The 21,633-nt window shown below is 38.0% G+C and overlaps 1 protein-coding gene and 1 long non-coding RNA gene across 4 annotated transcripts; both read right to left on the bottom strand.

The window, feature by feature from the left end:
• Positions 1–252: 252 nt before the first annotated feature.
• Positions 253–9,561, bottom strand: ctsba (cathepsin Ba). 3 transcript variants are annotated; one of them, XM_077519923.1, is made up of 13 exons: positions 9,481–9,561; positions 8,571–8,650; positions 7,315–7,483; positions 4,046–4,173; positions 3,871–3,956; positions 3,680–3,794; positions 3,454–3,569; positions 2,204–2,289; positions 1,982–2,128; positions 1,760–1,876; positions 1,511–1,639; positions 881–962; positions 253–798 (listed from the first exon to the last, which is right to left on the bottom strand). In XM_077519923.1, the coding sequence occupies exons 4-12, from the start codon at positions 4,166–4,168 to the stop codon at positions 889–891; spliced, it is 993 nt and encodes a 330-aa protein (XP_077376049.1). In that variant the 5' UTR covers positions 4,169–4,173; positions 7,315–7,483; positions 8,571–8,650; positions 9,481–9,561; the 3' UTR covers positions 253–798; positions 881–888. The 3 variants fall into 3 exon arrangements, with proteins under 3 accessions (XP_077376049.1, XP_077376050.1, XP_077376048.1); XM_077519924.1 differs by lacking the exons at positions 8,571–8,650; positions 9,481–9,561 and having other exon boundaries at positions 7,418–8,280; XM_077519922.1 differs by lacking the exons at positions 8,571–8,650; positions 9,481–9,561 and having other exon boundaries at positions 7,315–8,271.
• A 6,291-nt stretch (positions 9,562–15,852) lies between these two features.
• Positions 15,853–19,084, bottom strand: LOC144017147 (uncharacterized). Its single transcript, XR_013283116.1, has 3 exons — positions 18,182–19,084; positions 17,429–17,630; positions 15,853–16,496 (listed from the first exon to the last, which is right to left on the bottom strand). It is a non-coding gene; the product is annotated as an uncharacterized LOC144017147 (long non-coding RNA).
• Between the last annotated feature and the right edge of the window lie 2,549 nt (positions 19,085–21,633).

Below are 21,633 nucleotides of genomic sequence, written 5' to 3'. Positions count from 1 at the left end.
AAAAGATGGGAGGCGCTACTCCTATATTCTACACATCCATTTTCTGCCGTTAAGTGTTCTGTAGCGTAGTGCAACCAATGTTCACGTTTAACACCTCTTAGTTTTAAAAGAAAGGATGTCGTCATAAAGAGTTTCAAACGATGACCAAATCGCATGGATAGCATTTCAACAGAAAACATGACTTTGTATTAAATCTCCTTCCTTCGCATCAGTTACATTTGTATAAATATTACAGGAACCACAAACTCACAATGAGAACCAAACTAAAAATTTATTTCAGACACCAGTTAACAATTGTATGACAATACTTTGTTCACTGCAGGCAGGTGATTAAAACTAACTTTAAAACTCCATCCTTAATAAAATAAAATACACATTGCTCAGTTTAGAGTGACATTGAAAAATAAAATGACAATATAAAAGCTGTAATGATAAAACATTTGACACATTCAAGATTATGACGTTATCCCATCAAATTTGTAGACTGGAGAAGTCAGAAATGAACAAATACAAAGTCGCATGCAGATCTTTGACAATTAAACAAAAAAAAAAAAAAGAACACATTGTGTTCAGGCACATACAGTGTTTGCAAACATTCTATATAGATCGCCCTAAAAATAAAAACGGTCACTCGTCAATCTTTTGTGGCTATTGTTAAAAGGCTGATCCGCTGGCTTGACTTGTGCTGAATAAAAACTAAGAAGAAGAAGAAGAAAAAAAATAACACAGTGGGCATTTCAGTGCAGCCGAGTATGTCGCCCTCTACTGAGTACATGTTGAATGTGGACACTCAAAAACCTACACAAAGAAAATAGACTCAATAGACTTCAATTCAGAGTTACTGGATTTTTAAAATAAGCAATTCACAATTTCATCTTACCTTTGAATCTACTTGGGGATACCCGCCACAACCTCAGACTCAATGCCACAGTGATTTGACCCACGCAAGATTTTAAAGAATCCTAAAAAAGAAAAAGCAGAACAAAAATACAGATAACAATCAATCATCTTTGTAAAAGCTGAGCATTCGATACTGCTCCTGCATCAAGTCTCTTTAAATTGTGCAGGTTTTCAATCATTTATAGCAAATGTGGAGCATTCAGGTAATGTCTGCAGCTTAGTCATTCAATTTGGAAAGCGACGGCAGTGCAACGACGACTTGTATTTTCTGTGAATTGAGATTTGTTCATTTCAATACTAGACTAGTTGGTCTATATTCCGCACTAACCTGAAATTGGCTCTACTTCTTCAATGTTGCACTCTCTGAAATTACTTGTCTTTTAACAAGATCTTTACTTGCATTTAAATTTGTTTACAAGATTGTTTTTGTGCAGCACCACTGATAATGCTATAAAAATAGTTTGTTCATTTAGTTTGAACCACAGCTGCATGAGACTTAGTCATATAAGAATGTACAGTATCATGCTGCAATACGTTAAAAAAAATAAATAAATAAAAAATCCCTATTTGAGGCCATGAGTTTGTGGAATGAACTGAAGTGCTCTCTCACCATTATCACCCCAGTCAGTGTTCCAGGAGTTGGCACACAGCCAGTAGGGGACGCCATCTTCTTCACCCCAGCCAAGGATCTTGATGGCGTGCCCGCCCAGCATTGACCCAGACACATGCTGATACACACCTGCAGACAAGAACAAAAAGGCAAAACCATTACTAATACAGGAGTTAACAAACAAGACTAAAATTCAGAAAGCAATTCTTTTGACAATTTTTACGCTACAGTGTAGAACTGTACACTTACCAGACTTATATAGAACAAAGTCTGCATACACAGTGAAGGCTCCCTCTACTGGTCCATTCTTGTATATTTCCATCTGAATCTGCTCCGCCTCTGACAAAACGCTGTAAGACGTTTCACCTGAATCACACAAAAATAATTAGCTATATCCAAATGAAGCACAACTTTAGTGATGACTGGCCCTAAGAAACAAATTAAGCTCCTTTCATATTAAGTTTCTCTTACCATAATGCTTGTCCTGCATGTAGCTGGGCGAGTAACCGGGTTCACACTTGGACACGCACTTGGGTGTCTCTCCGCCCTCGCCAGTGCAGGGAGTGCGGCTACCGTTCACGTGGTGCTCACACGGCGCGATTGTGTACGGCCTGCAGCCTGCGTACAGGAAGACGGCGCTCAAGTCGCACGTTTACGCTCTCCTCATGGTTTATTTTGTGTGCATAAACTCACCGATGTGGGAGTTATATAGGCCGCCAGAGACCAGTCCCTCACTGGTCCAGAAGTCCCAGGCTGCTGAGGGGTAGCCGCCGTTACATCTAAAAGACGTCAGTTTTAATATGTTGTTAAAAACCAAAACTTTTTTTTTAAAGGGATGCTTCTAATGTCAGAATACAGAATGTATAGGTGTCTATTTTTTTTCATTTTGGAATGAATTTAGAGACAGGCTTGACTGCCATTTAAGTCAAGTGTCACATTTGGACATTAATTGTTCAACATTTGCATGCTAACAGCCGGCCAGTCCTGCAGGTGGCGCTGTTGAGTCACATAAAAATAAAAAATAAAAATAAAAAAAAAACAGTCGCTGTCTTCTTACCTTTGGAAGACCAAAAAATGCCAAAATAAAAGTGAAAATAAAAACCTAAAAAAAAAAATGATTCAAAAATTAAATACTAAAATAAATAAATAAATGGAAATACAAAGGACAAAATATAAACAAATAAAAGTAAAAATACAAAAATAAAAAATGTGGAAATAAATACAAAAATAAATATACAAATAGATTTAAATATCAATCAATAAATAAAAAGGCTCTGCTCTCATATTTATTTTATGCTGCTAGACACTATCACCATGAAATGCGTCATGAAATGAGGGGGCGACCCTAAGCGTGTCTTGGGTTGGACTCCGCCGTTGCAAACTTCCTTTCAATGGTTGAGTGCTCTCCCATTCACACCAAGCAAGTTGGCAAACAAGGAAGTCTCGACAGCTTCAGCAATGGCCGACTATATTGTTCACTGTCACAACAACTTGCAACTTGTGTTGCTCGATAACTTCACGCAAGTTCCTGTAAACAAGGTCCAGTGTTTTTTTCATGTGTGTGACGTCTCCCTTTGCTTTGCAACGGGCAGAGTCCGACATCGACTGACATGCCGATCAACCAATGGGGGAATAGTTCAACCCAAGACAGTTAGGACCGCCCCCTCATTTGAATACTTCATGGCGTTGTTCATGCTGACAGCATCTGCAGCATGGAATAAATGAGAGCAGAGCATTTTTTTTTTAAATTGAATTATTTACATATTTATTTTCACATTTATTTTTATATTTATTTTTTGAATCTCTTTTTTTATTTGTTTATATTTGCATTGACATTTATTTTTGTATTTAATTTTTTTAATTATATTTTTTTATATCCATTTTTATTTTCACTTTTATTATTATTTTTTTTTATGTTGGCATTTTTGGTCCTCCATACTTACCCCATGCCACAACCTTTACAGCAGGACAGCAGGTCCTCTGCCGATACCTCGACGCTGACCTTGGCGTTGCTGTGGATGCACACGCGGTCCGAGATGGCCTCTGCAGCACCAAATGCCTGGAAACAGAGAGGACTCAGTGTTAGGAGTACATTTAATTTACCGTCTTTTACAAAGCGCAATAAATACTCTAAATCGAAATAAGATGGACAGTGTTTTGGTCGCTCACCCAGCAGGATCCGCAGGAGCCCTGGTCTCTGATCTCCTTCAATGTGGGGCAGTTGGGCCACTGCTCCCTGGAGTCAAAGTTCTTAGGCAACAACATAATGTCAGCATACTGAACCCTGCACACAAGAGCAAGTTCAGGTTGGCTTAAAAAAAAGTTTGCACGATTTCCACCTCATCTCCAATGACGCTCACATGATAGGAAGTTTGGGTCCCTTGAGAAACGTTCCGCACAGTTGCTTAACATAACTGTAGTCGACATTATGAAAATTGTGAGCAGCCTGCAACAGAGGAGCAATGTAGGTAGACATCAGTGAAAGAGGGAATGAAACCAGCATGGATGGAAACACAAACGAACAAAAAAACTCACCCTCCAGGTAGTGTTGATCTTGTTGATGTAGTCAACCATCTCAGTGGACAAGGGGTGAACGTGGGGTTTAGCCAAGCTCAGTGAAAAGATGGCAGCCAGGAAGAGGAGGGTTGCACGCCACATGTTGCCTGAAGAGACCAACAAACAAATCTAACGATGCATGCAGTATGAAAGAAAACTTCCCTCTAAGTGAAACAAAAAAAAAAGTTGACAGTATGAGTCTATTTTAATTGCATACTTCTGCATAAGCTTTATCTCACCCACTTCCAACTCTATAGCGTTGGATCGTTTTTATTTATTTATTTTAAATTTTTTTTTAATTATTTATTTTAAACTCTTACGTTTTGCCAGGGTAGGCGGGAAATCAAAGGCGGAAACGGGCTTCTGACATTATTTTAAATAAATAAGTAAATAAATAAAAAAAATATTCGCTGGTGGAAACAGGCTTTTTTGATAGTTAATTAATTTATTTTTAAATCACAGGCGGAAACAGGCTTTTGATAGTTTATTTTTTATTTTTTTAAATCACAGGCGGAAACAGGCTTTTGATAGTTAATTTATTTTATTTTTTTTAAATCACAGGCGGAAACAGGCTTTTGATAGTTAATTTATTATTATTATTTTTTAATCACAGGCGGAAACAGGCTTTTGATAGTTAATTTATTATTATTATTTTTTAATCACAGGCGGAAACAGGTGTTTGATGGTTTACACCCCCAAGGGAAACTAGCTTAAACTACAGCATAAAAAAGAAAAAAAGAAAAGAAAGAATGACAAAAAAGCCATAAAAAATACTTTACATTTGCAATAACCTGCAGTTTCGTCGCGTGAATCGCTGCTGGCGTTTTATACATTCTGACTGTGAGGCCATGTGAGGTCGGGTTTGGTTCAATACAAAACTGATTTCCAAATTCAAATTGGTTTTCGTTACACCCCCACTATGCAGTATGCACCCGATTATCCTCAGTCATGCCTGCCAAAGTCCCCTTCAGTGGTCAAGCACACTTCAGCAACAGCCATTGCATTCAAAGAATTCATTGTATTTATAAACTGCATGCTTTGTGATACACATCGTCCTGTCAATGTTGTTTTTACTCTAACTGGACACTTGACCTGATCTGAAATTCTGCCAGCAGAGTGGTTTTGAAGGGCACTTGAGTTTGTAGCTTGAAGGACAAGCCGCCATTAGAGATGCTGATGATGTGAAGCGAGTCCTGTGCGCTGGATTAAAAAGCTACTCAAGGTCCATTAGTATCATTACAGGCACAGACACATCATGTAACGATGTAACGATGTTAAAACATCCTCAGAAAGGAGCAGACACTGACAAACAAGGATGGGAAAGTGGCAGTCTGCGGGCCAATCAAACAATCTGAGGCACTTGAAGATTATCATTATTCAGAGATTTCTTTTTAATATTTTTAATCCCATATTGGTCCCTTTTTTTGTAGGGGCAGCCAACCACTTTTTTTTAAGTTACACAAAAAAAAATACTTTTTTTTTTTTCCTCCCTCATCAATGAAAGTGTAAAGAGGGAAGTTGGAAACTAACAGAAAATTCAGCTGAAACCTACATATAGTTTTTTTTTTTTGCCCTTTGTCATCTCAGTATGACCTTCATAAACAATGTTAATATGCTCTGTTTAGACTTCCAGAATGTATTTCATTAATTTAACAAAGGGCGGCACGGTAGTCGAGTGGTTAGCACGTCCGCTTCCCAGTTCTGAGGTCTCCGGTTCGAGTCCAGACTCGGACCTTCCTGGGTGGAGTTTGCATGTTCTCCCCGTGCCCGCGTGGGTCTTCTCCGGGTACTCCGGTCTCCTCCCACATGCCAAAGACATGCATGGCAGGTTAATTGGGCGCTCCGAATTGTCCCTAGGTGTGCGTGTGAGTGTGGATGGTTGTTCGTCTCTGTGTGCCCTGTGATTGGTTGGCAACCAGTCCAGGGTGTCTCCCGCCTACTGCCCAGAGCCAGCTGAGATAGGCGCCAGCACCCCCCGCGACCCTTGTGAGGAATAAGCGGTCAAGAAAATGGATGGATAATTTAACAAAATGCTTACTACTGTAGTTGTAGTATCCAGCAGTGTAGAACTGCCCTCGTCATACTATAAGATAATTTGTAATATTTTGGTGTATATGTATGTATATATATATATATATATATATATATATATATATATATATATATATATGTTCTAGCCTTGTTCTGGGTATTTGTTTTACTTGTTTCTACTTTCAAGGTTCCACTACAGTATTGTTACAAAACCAGTAGGAGCATTAAGTTGTGTCATTTAAGGAGAAAATGTCAACTGACGGAAGTGAACCACCCACAAGCGCAAATAGTGCTCATATAGTGAAAGCATCAAAGGATTTGCTTAGGTGCAGCATGGTCGTGAACTTGCCTTCCTATATGTGGGGAAACTATTTATTTTCCATGTACACACTTCAGAAAACAGAGTTTTGCAATGATTGCCGATTACAGACACGGTGAGTCATAACTGAAACCAAACCACACAGCGAGGTTTCCATCCAATGAGAAAGACTCCATACTGATAAAGACATTAATCTCAAGTAGACTTTACCTCCTTAGATTACAGTGCTTATCTGATTACTTCTGAATGGATATAGCTGTTTAAGTCAAGTTGCTGTGTATTTGAATAAATAGAAGTACAAATAAGTAGGGCAGGTAATTCACTGTTAGACATTGCATTACAGTATTTCTTTGTTGTGGATCCGGCTCAAAGAGCAAGAAGTACCATATTAATACATTATGGTTTTGCAGGTTTTATCTTGCCCTTACAGGTCAACTAGTCAACTAGATTTGAGACAAATCAATTTCCTCATTGATGGGTATATATGTTTACTTAAACAAACAAACAAAAACAAAAACACAGACAGCCAACACGGAAAAAATAACAACTTATAGCATCTTGTCTGAACAGTTTTTCTTGCACAGTTTTGACGTTAAGAGTCGCTTTTGTCCAACCTTGATTTTATTTACTCTTTTGTTGAATCTCAAGAGTTATTTTTCTATATTAAATTCTGAATTTTGTTCAATCGTCTGCTGTCTATATTGGATGTGAGCATTCAGCTATGTCGCCTCTTTTCAAAGTACAAAACAGTTTGTTGTTTTTGCTGCCTTGTTTATGATTAAGTGTGAATTGCCAGATTTAGCTGGATTAGCTCGCGGCTAATTTTTCGCTCTTCATGTAAATAATCAAATAGTCTGTGTAGCTAAAAGACGAGCCAGTGATTAAACAGAATAATTACCTGCAGCGAGATCGTCGGTAGGTGAGATGAAGTTTGTTCAGATCACCGGCTGCCTGTCAGTCAGTGAAATAGACGACGCACATCAACGACATTTAGATCTCACCTCACGTGACCAGTCACATGAACATCGCTCATGTGATCTAAACCAAAGGGGAGGACGTTGGTCGAACTGTAAAATATGTAGAAATGATTGGGAAGTGCAAGTGCAAGTTAAAAAATGTGAAAAAAAAAAAAACATTTCACGATGCAAATGTACATTTTACTAAAAAAAAAAAAAAAAAAAAAGAAGAAGAAGAAGACAAGACACAAAGACAAATTAACAAGAAGTGAAATTGTTTCAGAGTTGTTTTTCACTTCCAAGCAAACCACAGGCCCGCCCCCACACGTCAGAAAACAGACGGATGAAACCACTGCTCCACCCTGCCGCTTAAAAAAACAAAAACAAACTAGAGCTGCGAGCAGCTATAAAGGGCCCTCGCAACCCGGGCCACGTTGGGGTATATGCAAGTCGGGGGACTTGCACGTTGGGGTACTGTTAAATAGACAAGGACCATGGAAAATAGAAATGCATTTGCCGTGCCTTGTGTGTAAAAAGGTGCAGTAAAAGGCCAAAAATGATGCACAATTCCCAAAATAAATTCAAAAGTGTGGACTTTCTGATGTGTGTGCAAAGTTTCATGAAAAGTCGCTCGTTTGATATTCAAAACCAGCATCTGTTCATTTGAAAACATTGCATGGCACAGAGATGGTGTGTGATCAAATAAAAAGCTTTTTGATGACTCTTAATGTGGTGTCGCTGTGCAACACATATGTATTCATGACATAGTGAAGTATTGTGACAGTTTTGTAGGGTCCAGCAAACAGTAAATGTGTGACAGTTATTCAAGAAAAAATGTAGCTTTGAAGCAGGCTAACCAATGACATCATCTAAAGGGGAAAAAAGCACATGAGCAAGCATAGGTATAAGTAGAGGAGAAAAAGAGATGAAAGAAGTGCGAGAGATGGAACAGGAGAGGAATGCAGCTGTTTATGTATAGCTGTTGTAACAGGACAGATTAAATAACACTTTAACCTGGGGTTAACAGCGCCCTAGGACAGATAAACTCTTTAGTGTAAAAGTTTTCTGGGACAGATGAATCCCTTGGGGTCAAAGAGTTTGGGTTAGCACATAGTCTGTCTTAGGATAATGTAACCTCCATGGATGAATTAGTCCTAGGACGCTTTGACCTGCGGGCTAAAACTTCAGGGGGGTTAACCTGTCCTGTTATATTGTGATCATCGTCTTCGTGCATGTCCTCAGTGGCTTCTTCTGTCTGTGTGGCAGCATTTGATACATCTGTAGAACAAAAAAGAATGAAGAATCATGTTAGATCTGTGAAGTTTGGTTGTCTTAGGTGTAGTTTACAGAACAGTCGTGTGCATATTTTTAGCATGGTAGTGTCTTAATACAAATGCATATTATGTAATGCACTGTATATGGATATTACAGACGTAATATTTGACGGTGATCTTATATTCATAGTTTTTGCCCGTTAATAAATAATATAGCTAGTAAGTAATAAGACACGCAAAAATGGTATAGTTGAATCATCTGGGTCAAAAAGCAATGTTTTAGGATTGTGTGATGAAATGATGAATAAAAGTAAGGATACGACAGGTACATAAATGGTTATGTAAGTGTAACGTGTTGGTGCAAAACGTTGTGGTCGTGTTGCATGTTACTCAATGGCTGTGTGTGTCAAAACGAGTTTATTTGAAAGAATATACAAATATATACACACGGACATATATATTTATACAGTATAACAGTACCGCATGTATTGGTTTTAAGGAAAGAGTTGAAAAGCAGTGTTCAGAAAAAAGCATAAGACGCACAAAGTACCATTTCACTACATGTAATAAGTTGTCAAGTAGACATGTGAATTAAGTGGTTAAGATAGTGGCTACTGTGCAAGTAAGCTTCAATTGTCTCTAAAAGGTTAGCATATGTGTTCTACATGATATCAATGGCTAGACGTGCTCGTGGAGAAACATTACAAACAGAAAAACACACTAAAGGTGCCTTTAACAAACCTGTTAATAAATGAGAACTTAATACATATATGTATGGCATACTGTATATGATTGAGAAAGTTGTCCTGTTTAGTTTATGTATTGTATACTTACGGAAAAAAGTTGGCAATCTTTGCGTATGGAGATGATTAGAGGGTCTTTATCAAAAGAGAATTTGCTTGGTGATTTGTTCATGTTCTGTAGAAAAGCAAAGGAGTAGAAATAAATACAGTATCATACTTCATAAACATACAAGAAATTTGTAGCTGTATTAACCATTGTTGGTATTTGAAGTGATAATTTAGGAATAGAAGTGTAGTGATTGCAGAATTTATAGAGTGCTTACCTTGTATGACTTTGTAGATGGAAATGTCTTTTGTTGAAAGAGCTCTTTGTTGTCTACTATATATGCAAGGACAAGCATAAGTAGGTGTGGTTATGAAGTACTTGACCATTGAAATAAAGCAGTGGTATCAAATGTATGGACCGTGGTTTGGCTCAGGCCTGCAAAGGGGTTTAATGTGGCACAAGAGATAATCTTGTAAGGTACAAAAAATAATAATAATATAATAGGTATGCCTCTGAGTTTTCACAAATCTAGGTCAAGTCAAGTCATCTTTAGTTATTTCGCGCTTGAATCATCCAATCGGAAATGCTCCATAAAAAATGTATAGAGGGTGCGATTTATTGCAAATTGCACAAGAAATCTCTAAAAATTCATGTTAATGACAAGTCTGATGTGTGTGCAAAGTTTCACGAGTTTTCACACATGTATAGATAAAAAAAAAACAAAGCAGCACTTTACTTGGCAACCAATGCATCGCTATAGCAGCAGCGTGCGACAAAATAAAAAACTTTCGATAAATTTGCATCTTAAACATCTTAAGATGAAACACACCAAGTTTGAACACGGTCGGATGAATTTTGTAGGAGGAGTTAAAATATGACCCCTAAAAAAGGCCACAAAAAAAGGCTACAAATCCCATCATAAATCAAAATGGCGGACTTCCTGTTTGGTTTAGCACATGGTTCCAAGAGACTTTTTTGTACATCGTGGGCTCTTATGTATGCCTCTAAATTATCATAGCGCTAGGTGAAACGTACAACCGGGAATGCTTCGTTAAAGAGGAGTTTTTTAGCTCAAAATGTGATGCCCGGCCCCTACGGGACTTCCTGTTGGGTTTAGCACATGGCACCAAGAGACTTTTTTGTACATCGTGGGCTGTTACATTTGTCTCCAAATTTTCGTAGCTCTAGCTGCTTCGTACAACTGGGAATGCTTCATTAAGAAGGAATTTTTTCCTTTGCAAACTGTGCATGCCACGGCAACAGCGTGCGACAAAATAAAAAGCTTTCAATAACTTTTCATCTTCAACATCTTAAGATGAATCACACCAAGTTTGGAGATGATCGGATAAACTCTGTAGGAGGAGTTCGTTAAAATAAGACCCCTATGAAATGGCCCAAAAAATGGCAACACGTTCCAAAGTAAATCAAAATGGCGGACTTCCTGTTCGGTTTAGCATATGGTTCAAAAAGAGTTTTTTGTACCTTGAGGGCTGTTACATATGTCTTCAAATATTGGTAACTCTAGGTGAAATGTACAGCCGGGAATGCTTCATTAAGTTAGAATTTTGAAACACAAAATTTGATGCCTCGCCTCTGGCGGACTTCCTGTTAGGTTTAGCATATGGCACCAACAGGCTTTTTTGTAGATCATAGTCTGTTACATATGTGTACCAATTTTCGTAGCTCTAGATTAAACGTACCACCGGCAATGCTTCGTTAAGTAAGAATTTTGAAACTGTAAATTTGATGCCCCGCCACCGTCATATAGTATGTCAAAAACTTTAGATTTTTTACCATGATGTTGTCCCAGGTGTTGAGATGGTACAGCCCAAGTTTGAAGTCAATCGGGTTAACCGTGTAGGAGAAGCGGGCAAAAGTATGACCCCTGTAAATGTGCAAAAATGGGCCAAAATTGGACATTCAAATACTCATACCTCACTTCCTGTCTATTTTAGGGTACACATATCAAAGAGGTTTTGTTCATCTGGATGTGCTACAGGTGCCACACAATTTTCGTAGCCATAGGACAATCGTAGCGGGACAGGGATCCGTTAAACCTATGTAGGTGGCGCTACAGAGCCATTTTTCTGTTATCATGTATGGCGACTTTAAAATATCAAATTTTTCGCCAGACCCGATCTGTGTGTAAAGTTTGGTGAGTTTTCGTTCATGTTTAGTGCCTCAAAAATGTGGTTGTTTGCGGAAAAGAATAATAACAAAGAAAAAGAAGAAGAAGAAGAAGAATAACTAGAGCTGCGAGCAGCTATAAAGGGCCCTCGCAACCCGGGCCACGTTGGGGTATATGCAAGTCGGGGGACTTGCACGTTGGGGTACTGTTAAATAGACAAGGACCATGGAAAATAGAAATGCATTTGCCGTGCCTTGTGTGTAAAAAGGTGCAGTAAAAGGCCAAAAATGATGCACAATTCCCAAAATAAATTCAAAAGTGTGGACTTTCTGATGTGTGTGCAAAGTTTCATGAAAAGTCGCTCGTTTGATATTCAAAACCAGCATCTGTTCATTTGAAAACATTGCATGGCACAGAGATGGTGTGTGATCAAATAAAAAGCTTTTTGATGACTCTTAATGTGGTGTCGCTGTGCAACACATATGTATTCATGACATAGTGAAGTATTGTGACAGTTTTGTAGGGTCCAGCAAACAGTAAATGTGTGACAGTTATTCAAGAAAAAATGTAGCTTTGAAGCAGGCTAACCAATGACATCATCTAAAGGGGAAAAAAGCACATGAGCAAGCATAGGTATAAGTAGAGGAGAAAAAGAGATGAAAGAAGTGCGAGAGATGGAACAGGAGAGGAATGCAGCTGTTTATGTATAGCTGTTGTAACAGGACAGATTAAATAACACTTTAACCTGGGGTTAACAGCGCCCTAGGACAGATAAACTCTTTAGTGTAAAAGTTTTCTGGGACAGATGAATCCCTTGGGGTCAAAGAGTTTGGGTTAGCACATAGTCTGTCTTAGGATAATGTAACCTCCATGGATGAATTAGTCCTAGGACGCTTTGACCTGCGGGCTAAAACTTCAGGGGGGTTAACCTGTCCTGTTATATTGTGATCATCGTCTTCGTGCATGTCCTCAGTGGCTTCTTCTGTCTCTGTGGCAGCATTTGATACATCTGTAGAACAAAAAAGAATGAAGAATCATGTTAGATCTGTGAAGTTTGGTTGTCTTAGGTGTAGTTTACAGAACAGTCGTGTGCATATTTTTAGCATGGTAGTGTCTTAATACAAATGCATATTATGTAATGCACTGTATATGGATATTACAGACGTAATATTTGACGGTGATCTTATATTCATAGTTTTTGCCCGTTAATAAATAATATAGCTAGTAAGTAATAAGACACGCAAAAATGGTATAGTTGAATCATCTGGGTCAAAAAGCAATGTTTTAGGATTGTGTGATGAAATGATGAATAAAAGTAAGGATACGACAGGTACATAAATGGTTATGTAAGTGTAACGTGTTGGTGCAAAACGTTGTGGTCGTGTTGCATGTTACTCAATGGCTGTGTGTGTCAAAACGAGTTTATTTGAAAGAATATACAAATATATACACACGGACATATATATTTATACAGTATAACAGTACCGCATGTATTGGTTTTAAGGAAAGAGTTGAAAAGCAGTGTTCAGAAAAAAGCATAAGACGCACAAAGTACCATTTCACTACATGTAATAAGTTGTCAAGTAGACATGTGAATTAAGTGGTTAAGATAGTGGCTACTGTGCAAGTAAGCTTCAATTGTCTCTAAAAGGTTAGCATATGTGTTCTACATGATATCAATGGCTAGACGTGCTCGTGGAGAAACATTACAAACAGAAAAACACACTAAAGGTGCCTTTAACAAACCTGTTAATAAATGAGAACTTAATACATATATGTATGGCATACTGTATATGATTGAGAAAGTTGTCCTGTTTAGTTTATGTATTGTATACTTACGGAAAAAAGTTGGCAATCTTTGCGTATGGAGATGATTAGAGGGTCTTTATCAAAAGAGAATTTGCTTGGTGATTTGTTCATGTTCTGTAGAAAAGCAAAGGAGTAGAAATAAATACAGTATCATACTTCATAAACATACAAGAAATTTGTAGCTGTATTAACCATTGTTGGTATTTGAAGTGATAATTTAGGAATAGAAGTGTAGTGATTGCAGAATTTATAGAGTGCTTACCTTGTATGACTTTGTAGATGGAAATGTCTTTTGTTGAAAGAGCTCTTTGTTGTCTACTATATATGCAAGGACAAGCATAAGTAGGTGTGGTTATGAAGTACTTGACCATTGAAATAAAGCAGTGGTATCAAATGTATGGACCGTGGTTTGGCTCAGGCCTGCAAAGGGGTTTAATGTGGCACAAGAGATAATCTTGTAAGGTACAAAAAATAATAATAATATAATAGGTATGCCTCTGAGTTTTCACAAATCTAGGTCAAGTCAAGTCATCTTTAGTTATTTCGCGCTTGAATCATCCAATCGGAAATGCTCCATAAAAAATGTATAGAGGGTGCGATTTATTGCAAATTGCACAAGAAATCTCTAAAAAATTAATGTTAATGACAAGTCTGATGTGTGTGCAAAGTTTCACGAGTTTTCACACATGTATAGATAAAAAAAAAACAAAGCAGCACTTTACTTGGCAACCAATGCATCGCTATAGCAGCAGCGTGCGACAAAATAAAAAACTTTCGATAAATTTGCATCTTAAACATCTTAAGATGAAACACACCAAGTTTGAACACGGTCGGATGAATTTTGTAGGAGGAGTTAAAATATGACCCCTAAAAAAGGCCACAAAAAAAGGCTACAAATCCCATCATAAATCAAAATGGCGGACTTCCTGTTTGGTTTAGCACATGGTTCCAAGAGACTTTTTTGTACATCGTGGGCTCTTATGTATGCCTCTAAATTATCATAGCGCTAGGTGAAACGTACAACCGGGAATGCTTCGTTAAAGAGGAGTTTTTTAGCTCAAAATGTGATGCCCGGCCCCTACGGGACTTCCTGTTGGGTTTAGCACATGGCACCAGGAGCCTTTTTTGTACATTGTGGGCTGTTACATTTGTCTCCAAATTTTCGTAGCTCTAGCTGCTTCGTACAACTGGGAATGCTTCATTAAGAAGGAATTTTTTCCTTTGCAAACTGTGCATGCCACGGCAACAGCGTGCGACAAAATAAAAAGCTTTCAATAACTTTTCATCTTCAACATCTTAAGATGAATCACACCAAGTTTGGAGATGATCGGATAAACTCTGTAGGAGGAGTTCGTTAAAATAAGACCCCTATGAAATGGCCCAAAAAATGGCAACACGTTCCAAAGTAAATCAAAATGGCGGACTTCCTGTTCGGTTTAGCATATGGTTCAAAAAAAGTTTTTTGTACCTTAAGGGCTGTTACATATGTCTTCAAATATTGGTAACTCTAGGTGAAATGTACAGCCGGGAATGCTTCATTAAGTTAGAATTTTGAAACACAAAATTTGATGCCTCGCCTCTGGCGGACTTCCTGTTAGGTTTAGCATATGGCACCAACAGGCTTTTTTGTAGATCATAGTCTGTTACATATGTGTACCAATTTTCGTAGCTCTAGATTAAACGTACCACCGGCAATGCTTCGTTAAGTAAGAATTTTGAAACTGTAAATTTGATGCCCCGCCACCGTCATATAGTATGTCAAAAACTTTAGATTTTTTACCATGATGTTGTCCCAGGTGTTGAGATGGTACAGCCCAAGTTTGAAGTCAATCGGGTTAACCGTGTAGGAGAAGCGGGCAAAAGTATGACCCCTGTAAATGTGCAAAAATGGGCCAAAATTGGACATTCAAATACTCATACCTCACTTCCTGTCTATTTTAGGGTACACATATCAAAGAGGTTTTTGTTCATCTGGATGTGCTACAGGTGCCACACAATTTTCGTAGCCATAGGACAATCGTAGCGGGACAGGGATCCGTTAAACCTATGTAGGTGGCGCTACAGAGCCATTTTTCTGTTATCATGTATGGCGACTTTAAAATATCAAATTTTTCGCCAGACCCGATCTGCGTGTAAAGTTTGGTGAGTTTTCGTTCATGTTTAGTGCCTCAAAAATGTGGTTGTTTGCGGAAAAGAATAATAACAAAGAAAAAGAAGAAGAAGAAGAAGAATAACTAGAGCTGCGAGCAGCTATAAAGGGCCCTCGCAACCCGGGCCACGTTGGGGTATATGCAAGTCGGGGGACTTGCACGTTGGGGTACTGTTAAATAGACAAGGACCATGGAAAATAGAAATGCATTTGCCGTGCCTTGTGTGTAAAAAGGTGCAGTAAAAGGCCAAAAATGATGCACAATTCCCTAAATAAATTCAAAAGTGTGGACTTTCTGATGTGTGTGCAAAGTTTCATGAAAAGTCGCTCGTTTGATATTCAAAACCAGCATCTGTTTATTTGAAAACATTACATGGCACAGAGATGGTGTGTGATCAAATAAAAAGCTTTTTGATGACTCTTAATGTGGTGTCGCTGTGCAACACATATGTATTCATGACATAGTGAAGTATTGTGACAGTTTTGTAGGGTCCAGCAAACAGTAAATGTGTGACAGTTATTCAAGAAAAAATGTAGCTTTGAAGCAGGCTAACCAATGACATCATCTAAAGGGGAAAAAAGCACATGAGCAAGCATAGGTATAAGTAGAGGAGAAAAAGAGATGAAAGAAGTGCAAGAGATGGAACAGGAGAGGAATGCAGCTGTTTATGTATAGCTGTTGTAACAGGACAGATTAAATAACACTTTAACCTGGGGTTAACAGCGCCCTAGGACAGATAAACTCTTTAGTGTAAAAGTTTTCTGGGACAGATGAATCCCTTGGGGTCAAAGAGTTTGGGTTAGCACATAGTCTGTCTTAGGATAATGTAACCTCCATGGATGAATTAGTCCTAGGACGCTTTGACCTGCGGGCTAAAACTTCAGGGGGGTTAACCTGTCCTGTTATATTGTGATCATCGTCTTCGTGCATGTCCTCAGTGGCTTCTTCTGTCTGTGTGGCAGCATTTGATACATCTGTAGAACAAAAAAGAATGAAGAATCATGTTAGATCTGTGAAGTTTGGTTGTCTTAGGTGTAGTTTACAGAACAGTCGTGTGCATATTTTTAGCATGGTAGTGTCTTAATACAAATGCATATTATGTAATGCACTGTATATGGATATTACAGACGTAATATTTGACGGTGATCTTATATTCATAGTTTTTGCCCGTTAATAAATAATATAGCTAGTAAGTAATAAGACACGCAAAAATGGTATAGTTGAATCCTCTGGGTCAAAAAGCAATGTTTTAGGATTGTGTGATGAAATGATGAATAAAAGTAAGGATACGACAGGTACATAAATGGTTATGTAAGTGTAAAATTTGTCATGGTGTGTCCAGATACATGCAGGATAAGTATAAAATATTATGGTGTGTGATTGATTTTTTCTTAGTAAAAATTAGTATTGTAAAGGTCAAGTCACAGTATGTCCAAAAATATTTTTTTTAAAAATCTATGGTATAGAAACATCATAATCAGGGGCAAAGACATAAACATAATAATAGTAATTAATAATGATAGAATTTAAATACAATCTTTTCCATGAATATGTCAGTTATTTTGAGAAGATACAGAAAAAAAAGAACTTTGAAGTGTCTATCAGTGGATGAAAGAGGGCAAGATCACAGCATAGCTACATGATATCAGTCACATTTGAAAGTAATCAAGTGTAGTATGTATTCACATTATATACATTGAGAAATTGCGGCTCAATAATCAGTCAGTGTTTTAGTTAACAGTCCAATGTTACCTTCAAGATATTCCTAACAGAAAAAAAGGAACGTGCATTAACAAAAAAATGTAAAAATGTCCATTGTCAAACATGTCATTCATTATACACAATGTGTAGGATGGGGATGCTTGCTGTGTTAGTGTTTGTGTGTCTTCCATGTCATATAGCTTACCATCACGGACAAATGCATCACATGCATCCTTTATATCCAATGCAGTCTGGAGTTCTTTCACAAGCTTGGTTTTGAAGTCTATCTGTTTTTCAAGTGCTCGATTGACTCGAGTCACATGGACTAGTTGGTTCATTTGGGAATGAAGATCAAGGCTGCGCTGGTATAAGTCGTTGCGACTGAAAGCATGATCAATGCATGCATACTGTAATGACAAAGCATTCAATGAAAATCAGTCATGTTAGATTCCATGATTCTAAATAGCAGATCTAACGTGTTGGTGCAAAACGTTGTGGTCGTGTTGCATGTTACTCAATGGCTGTGTGTGTCAAAACGAGTTTATTTGAAAGAATATACAAATATATACACACGGACATATATATTTATACAGTATAACAGTACCGCATGTATTGGTTTTAAGGAAAGAGTTGAAAAGCAGTGTTCAGAAAAAAGCATAAGACGCACAAAGTACCATTTCACTACATGTAATAAGTTGTCAAGTAGACATGTGAATTAAGTGGTTAAGATAGTGGCTACTGTGCAAGTAAGCTTCAATTGTCTCTAAAAGGTTAGCATATGTGTTCTACATGATATCAATGGCTAGACGTGCTCGTGGAGAAACATTACAAACAGAAAAACACACTAAAGGTGCCTTTAACAAACCTGTTAATAAATGAGAACTTAATACATATATGTATGGCATACTGTATATGATTGAGAAAGTTGTCCTGTTTAGTTTATGTATTGTATACTTACGGAAAAAAGTTGGCAATCTTTGCGTATGGAGATGATTAGAGGGTCTTTATCAAAAGAGAATTTGCTTGGTGATTTGTTCATGTTCTGTAGAAAAGCAAAGGAGTAGAAATAAATACAGTATCATACTTCATAAACATACAAGACATTTGTAGCTGTATTAACCATTGTTGGTATTTGAAGTGATAATTTAGGAATAGAAGTGTAGTGATTGCAGAATTTATAGAGTGCTTACCTTGTATGACTTTGTAGATGGAAATGTCTTTTGTTGAAAGAGCTCTTTGTTGTCTACTATATATGCAAGGACAAGCATAAGTAGGTGTGGTTATGAAGTACTTGACCATTGAAATAAAGCAGTGGTATCAAATGTATGGACCGTGGTTTGGCTCAGGCCTGCAAAGGGGTTTAATGTGGCACAAGAGATAATCTTGTAAGGTACAAAAAATAATAATAATATAATAGGTATGCCTCTGAGTTTTCACAAATCTAGGTCAAGTCAAGTCAAGTCATCTTTAGTTATTTCGCGCTTGAATCATCCAATCGGAAATGCTCCATAAAAAATGTATAGAGGGTGCGATTTATTGCAAATTGCACAAGAAATCTCTAAAAATTCATGTTAATGACAAGTCTGATGTGTGTGCAAAGTTTCACGAGTTTTCACACATGTATAGATAAAAAAAAAAAAAAGCAGCACTTTACTTGGCAACCAATGCATCGCTATAGCAGCAGCGTGCGACAAAATAAAAAACTTTTGATAAATTTGCATCTTCCTGTTGGGTTTAGCACATGGCACCAAGAGACTTTTTTGTACATCGTGGGCTGTTACATTTGTCTCCAAATTTTCGTAGCTCTAGCTGCTTCGTACAACTGGGAATGCTTCATTAAGAAGTAATTTTTTCCTTTGCAAACTGTGCATGCCACGGCAACAGCGTGCGACAAAATAAAAAGCTTTCAATAACTTTTCATCTTCAACATCTTAAGATGAATCACACCAAGTTTGGAGATGATCGGATAAACTCTGTAGGAGGAGTTCGTTAAAATAAGACCCCTATGAAATGGCCCAAAAAATGGCAACACGTTCCAAAGTAAATCAAAATGGCGGACTTCCTGTTCGGTTTAGCATATGGTTCAAAAAGAGTTTTTTGTACCTTGAGGGCTGTTACATATGTCTTCAAATATTGGTAACTCTAGGTGAAATGTACAGCCGGGAATGCTTCATTAAGTTAGAATTTTGAAACACAAAATTTGATGCCTCGCCTCTGGCGGACTTCCTGTTAGGTTTAGCATATGGCACCAACAGGCTTTTTTGTAGATCATAGTCTGTTACATATGTGTACCAATTTTCGTAGCTCTAGATTAAACGTACCACCGGCAATGCTTCGTTAAGTAAGAATTTTGAAACTGTAAATTTGATGCCCCGCCACCGTCATATAGTATGTCAAAAACTTTAGATTTTTTACCATGATGTTGTCCCAGGTGTTGAGATGGTACAGCCCAAGTTTGAAGTCAATCGGGTTAACCGTGTAGGAGAAGCGGGCAAAAGTATGACCCCTGTAAATGTGCAAAAATGGGCCAAAATTGGACATTCAAATACTCATACCTCACTTCCTGTCTATTTTAGGGTACACATATCAAAGAGGTTTTTGTTCATCTGGATGTGCTACAGGTGCCACACAATTTTCGTAGCCATAGGACAATCGTAGCGGGACAGGGATCCGTTAAACCTATGTAGGTGGCGCTACAGAGCCATTTTTCTGTTATCATGTATGGCGACTTTAAAATATCAAATTTTTCGCCAGACCCGATCTGCGTGTAAAGTTTGGTGAGTTTTCGTTCATGTTTAGTGCCTCAAAAATGTGGTTGTTTGCGGAAAAGAATAATAACAAAGAAAAAGAAGAAGAAGAAGAATAATAACTAGAGCTGCGAGCAGCTATAAAGGGCCCTCGCAACCTGGGCCACGTTGGGGTACTTGCACGTCGGGGTACTGGCACGTTGGGGTACTGTCAAATCGGACAAGGACCATCTAAAATGTTTTTGACAAGCTTTGTGAGTGCAAAAGGCCAAAGATGGTGTGCAATTCCCAAAATAAATTCAAAATGGCGGACTTCCTTTTAGGTTTAGCATACGGCTACAGAATACTTTTTGTAGGTCTTAAGCTAATAGGTATGCCTCCCAGTTTTCACAAATCTAGGTCAAGTCATCTTTAGTTGTGTATCGCTTGAATCATACAATTGGAAATGCTCCATAAAAATGCATAGAGGGCGCTATTGAGCACAACGTTGGGTTACTCGCACGTCAGGGTACTGGCACGTTGGGGTACTGTTACATGGAAGAAGGACCATTTAAAATGTTAGTTTTTTCCATGCCTTGTCTGTGCAAAGTTTAATGAAAGAGGCCAAAAATGATGTATAATTCCCAAAATAAAATCAAAATAGCGGACTTCCTCTTTGGTTTGGCAAATGGCTACATAATACTTTTTTGTAGGTTTTAGGCTGATAGGGGTCTGTCCTAATTTTCACAAATCTAGCAGAATCATACAATCGGAAATACTTCATAAAAATGTCTAGAGGGCGCTATTTATTGCAAATTGCACAATAAATCTCTAAAAATTCATGTTCATGACAAGTCTGATGTGTTTGCAAAGTTTCATGAGTTTTCACACATGTATAGATAAAAAAACAAAGCAGCACTTTACTTGGCAAACAATGCATCGCTATAGCAGCAGCGTGCGACAAAATAAAAAACTTTCGATAACTTTGCATCTTAAACATCTTAAGATGAAACACACCAAGTTTGAAGACGGTCGGATGAACTTTGTACGAGGAGTTCGTTAAAATATGACCCCTGAAAAAGGCCACAAAAAATGGCAACAAATCCCATCGTAAATCAAAATGGCGGACTTCCTGTTTGGTTTAGCACATGGTTCCAAGAGACTTTTTTGTACATCGTGGGCTCTTATGTATGCCTGCAAATTATCATAGCGCTAGGTGAAGCGTACAACCGGGAATGCTTCGTTAAAGAGGAGTTTTCTAGCTCAAAATGTGATGCCGGCCCCTGGGGGACTTCCTGTTGGGTTTAGCACATGGCACCAAGAGACTTTTTTGTACATTGTGGGCTGTTACATATGTCTACAAATTTTTGTAGCTCTAGCTGCTTCGTACAACTGGGAATGCTTCATTAAGAAGGATTTTTTTCCTTTGCAAAAAGTGCATGCCACGACAACAGCGTGCGACGAAATAAAGAGCTTTCAATAACTTTTCATCCTCAACATCTTAAGATGAGTCACACCAAGTTTGAAGATGATCGGATAAACTCTGTAGGAGGAGTTCGTTAAAATAAGACCCCTATGAAATGGCCCAAAAAATGGCAACACATTCCAAAGTAAATCAAAATGGCGGACGCCCTGTTAGGTTTAGCATATGGTTCAAAAAGAGTTTTTTGTACCTTGAGGGCTG

Source organism: Festucalex cinctus, chromosome 4, assembly GCF_051991245.1.
Source record: "Festucalex cinctus isolate MCC-2025b chromosome 4, RoL_Fcin_1.0, whole genome shotgun sequence".
NCBI lineage: Eukaryota > Metazoa > Chordata > Actinopteri > Syngnathiformes > Syngnathidae > Festucalex > Festucalex cinctus.
Note: the sequence above shows the minus strand (reverse complement) of the source record. Positions and strands in the feature narration are given on the sequence as shown.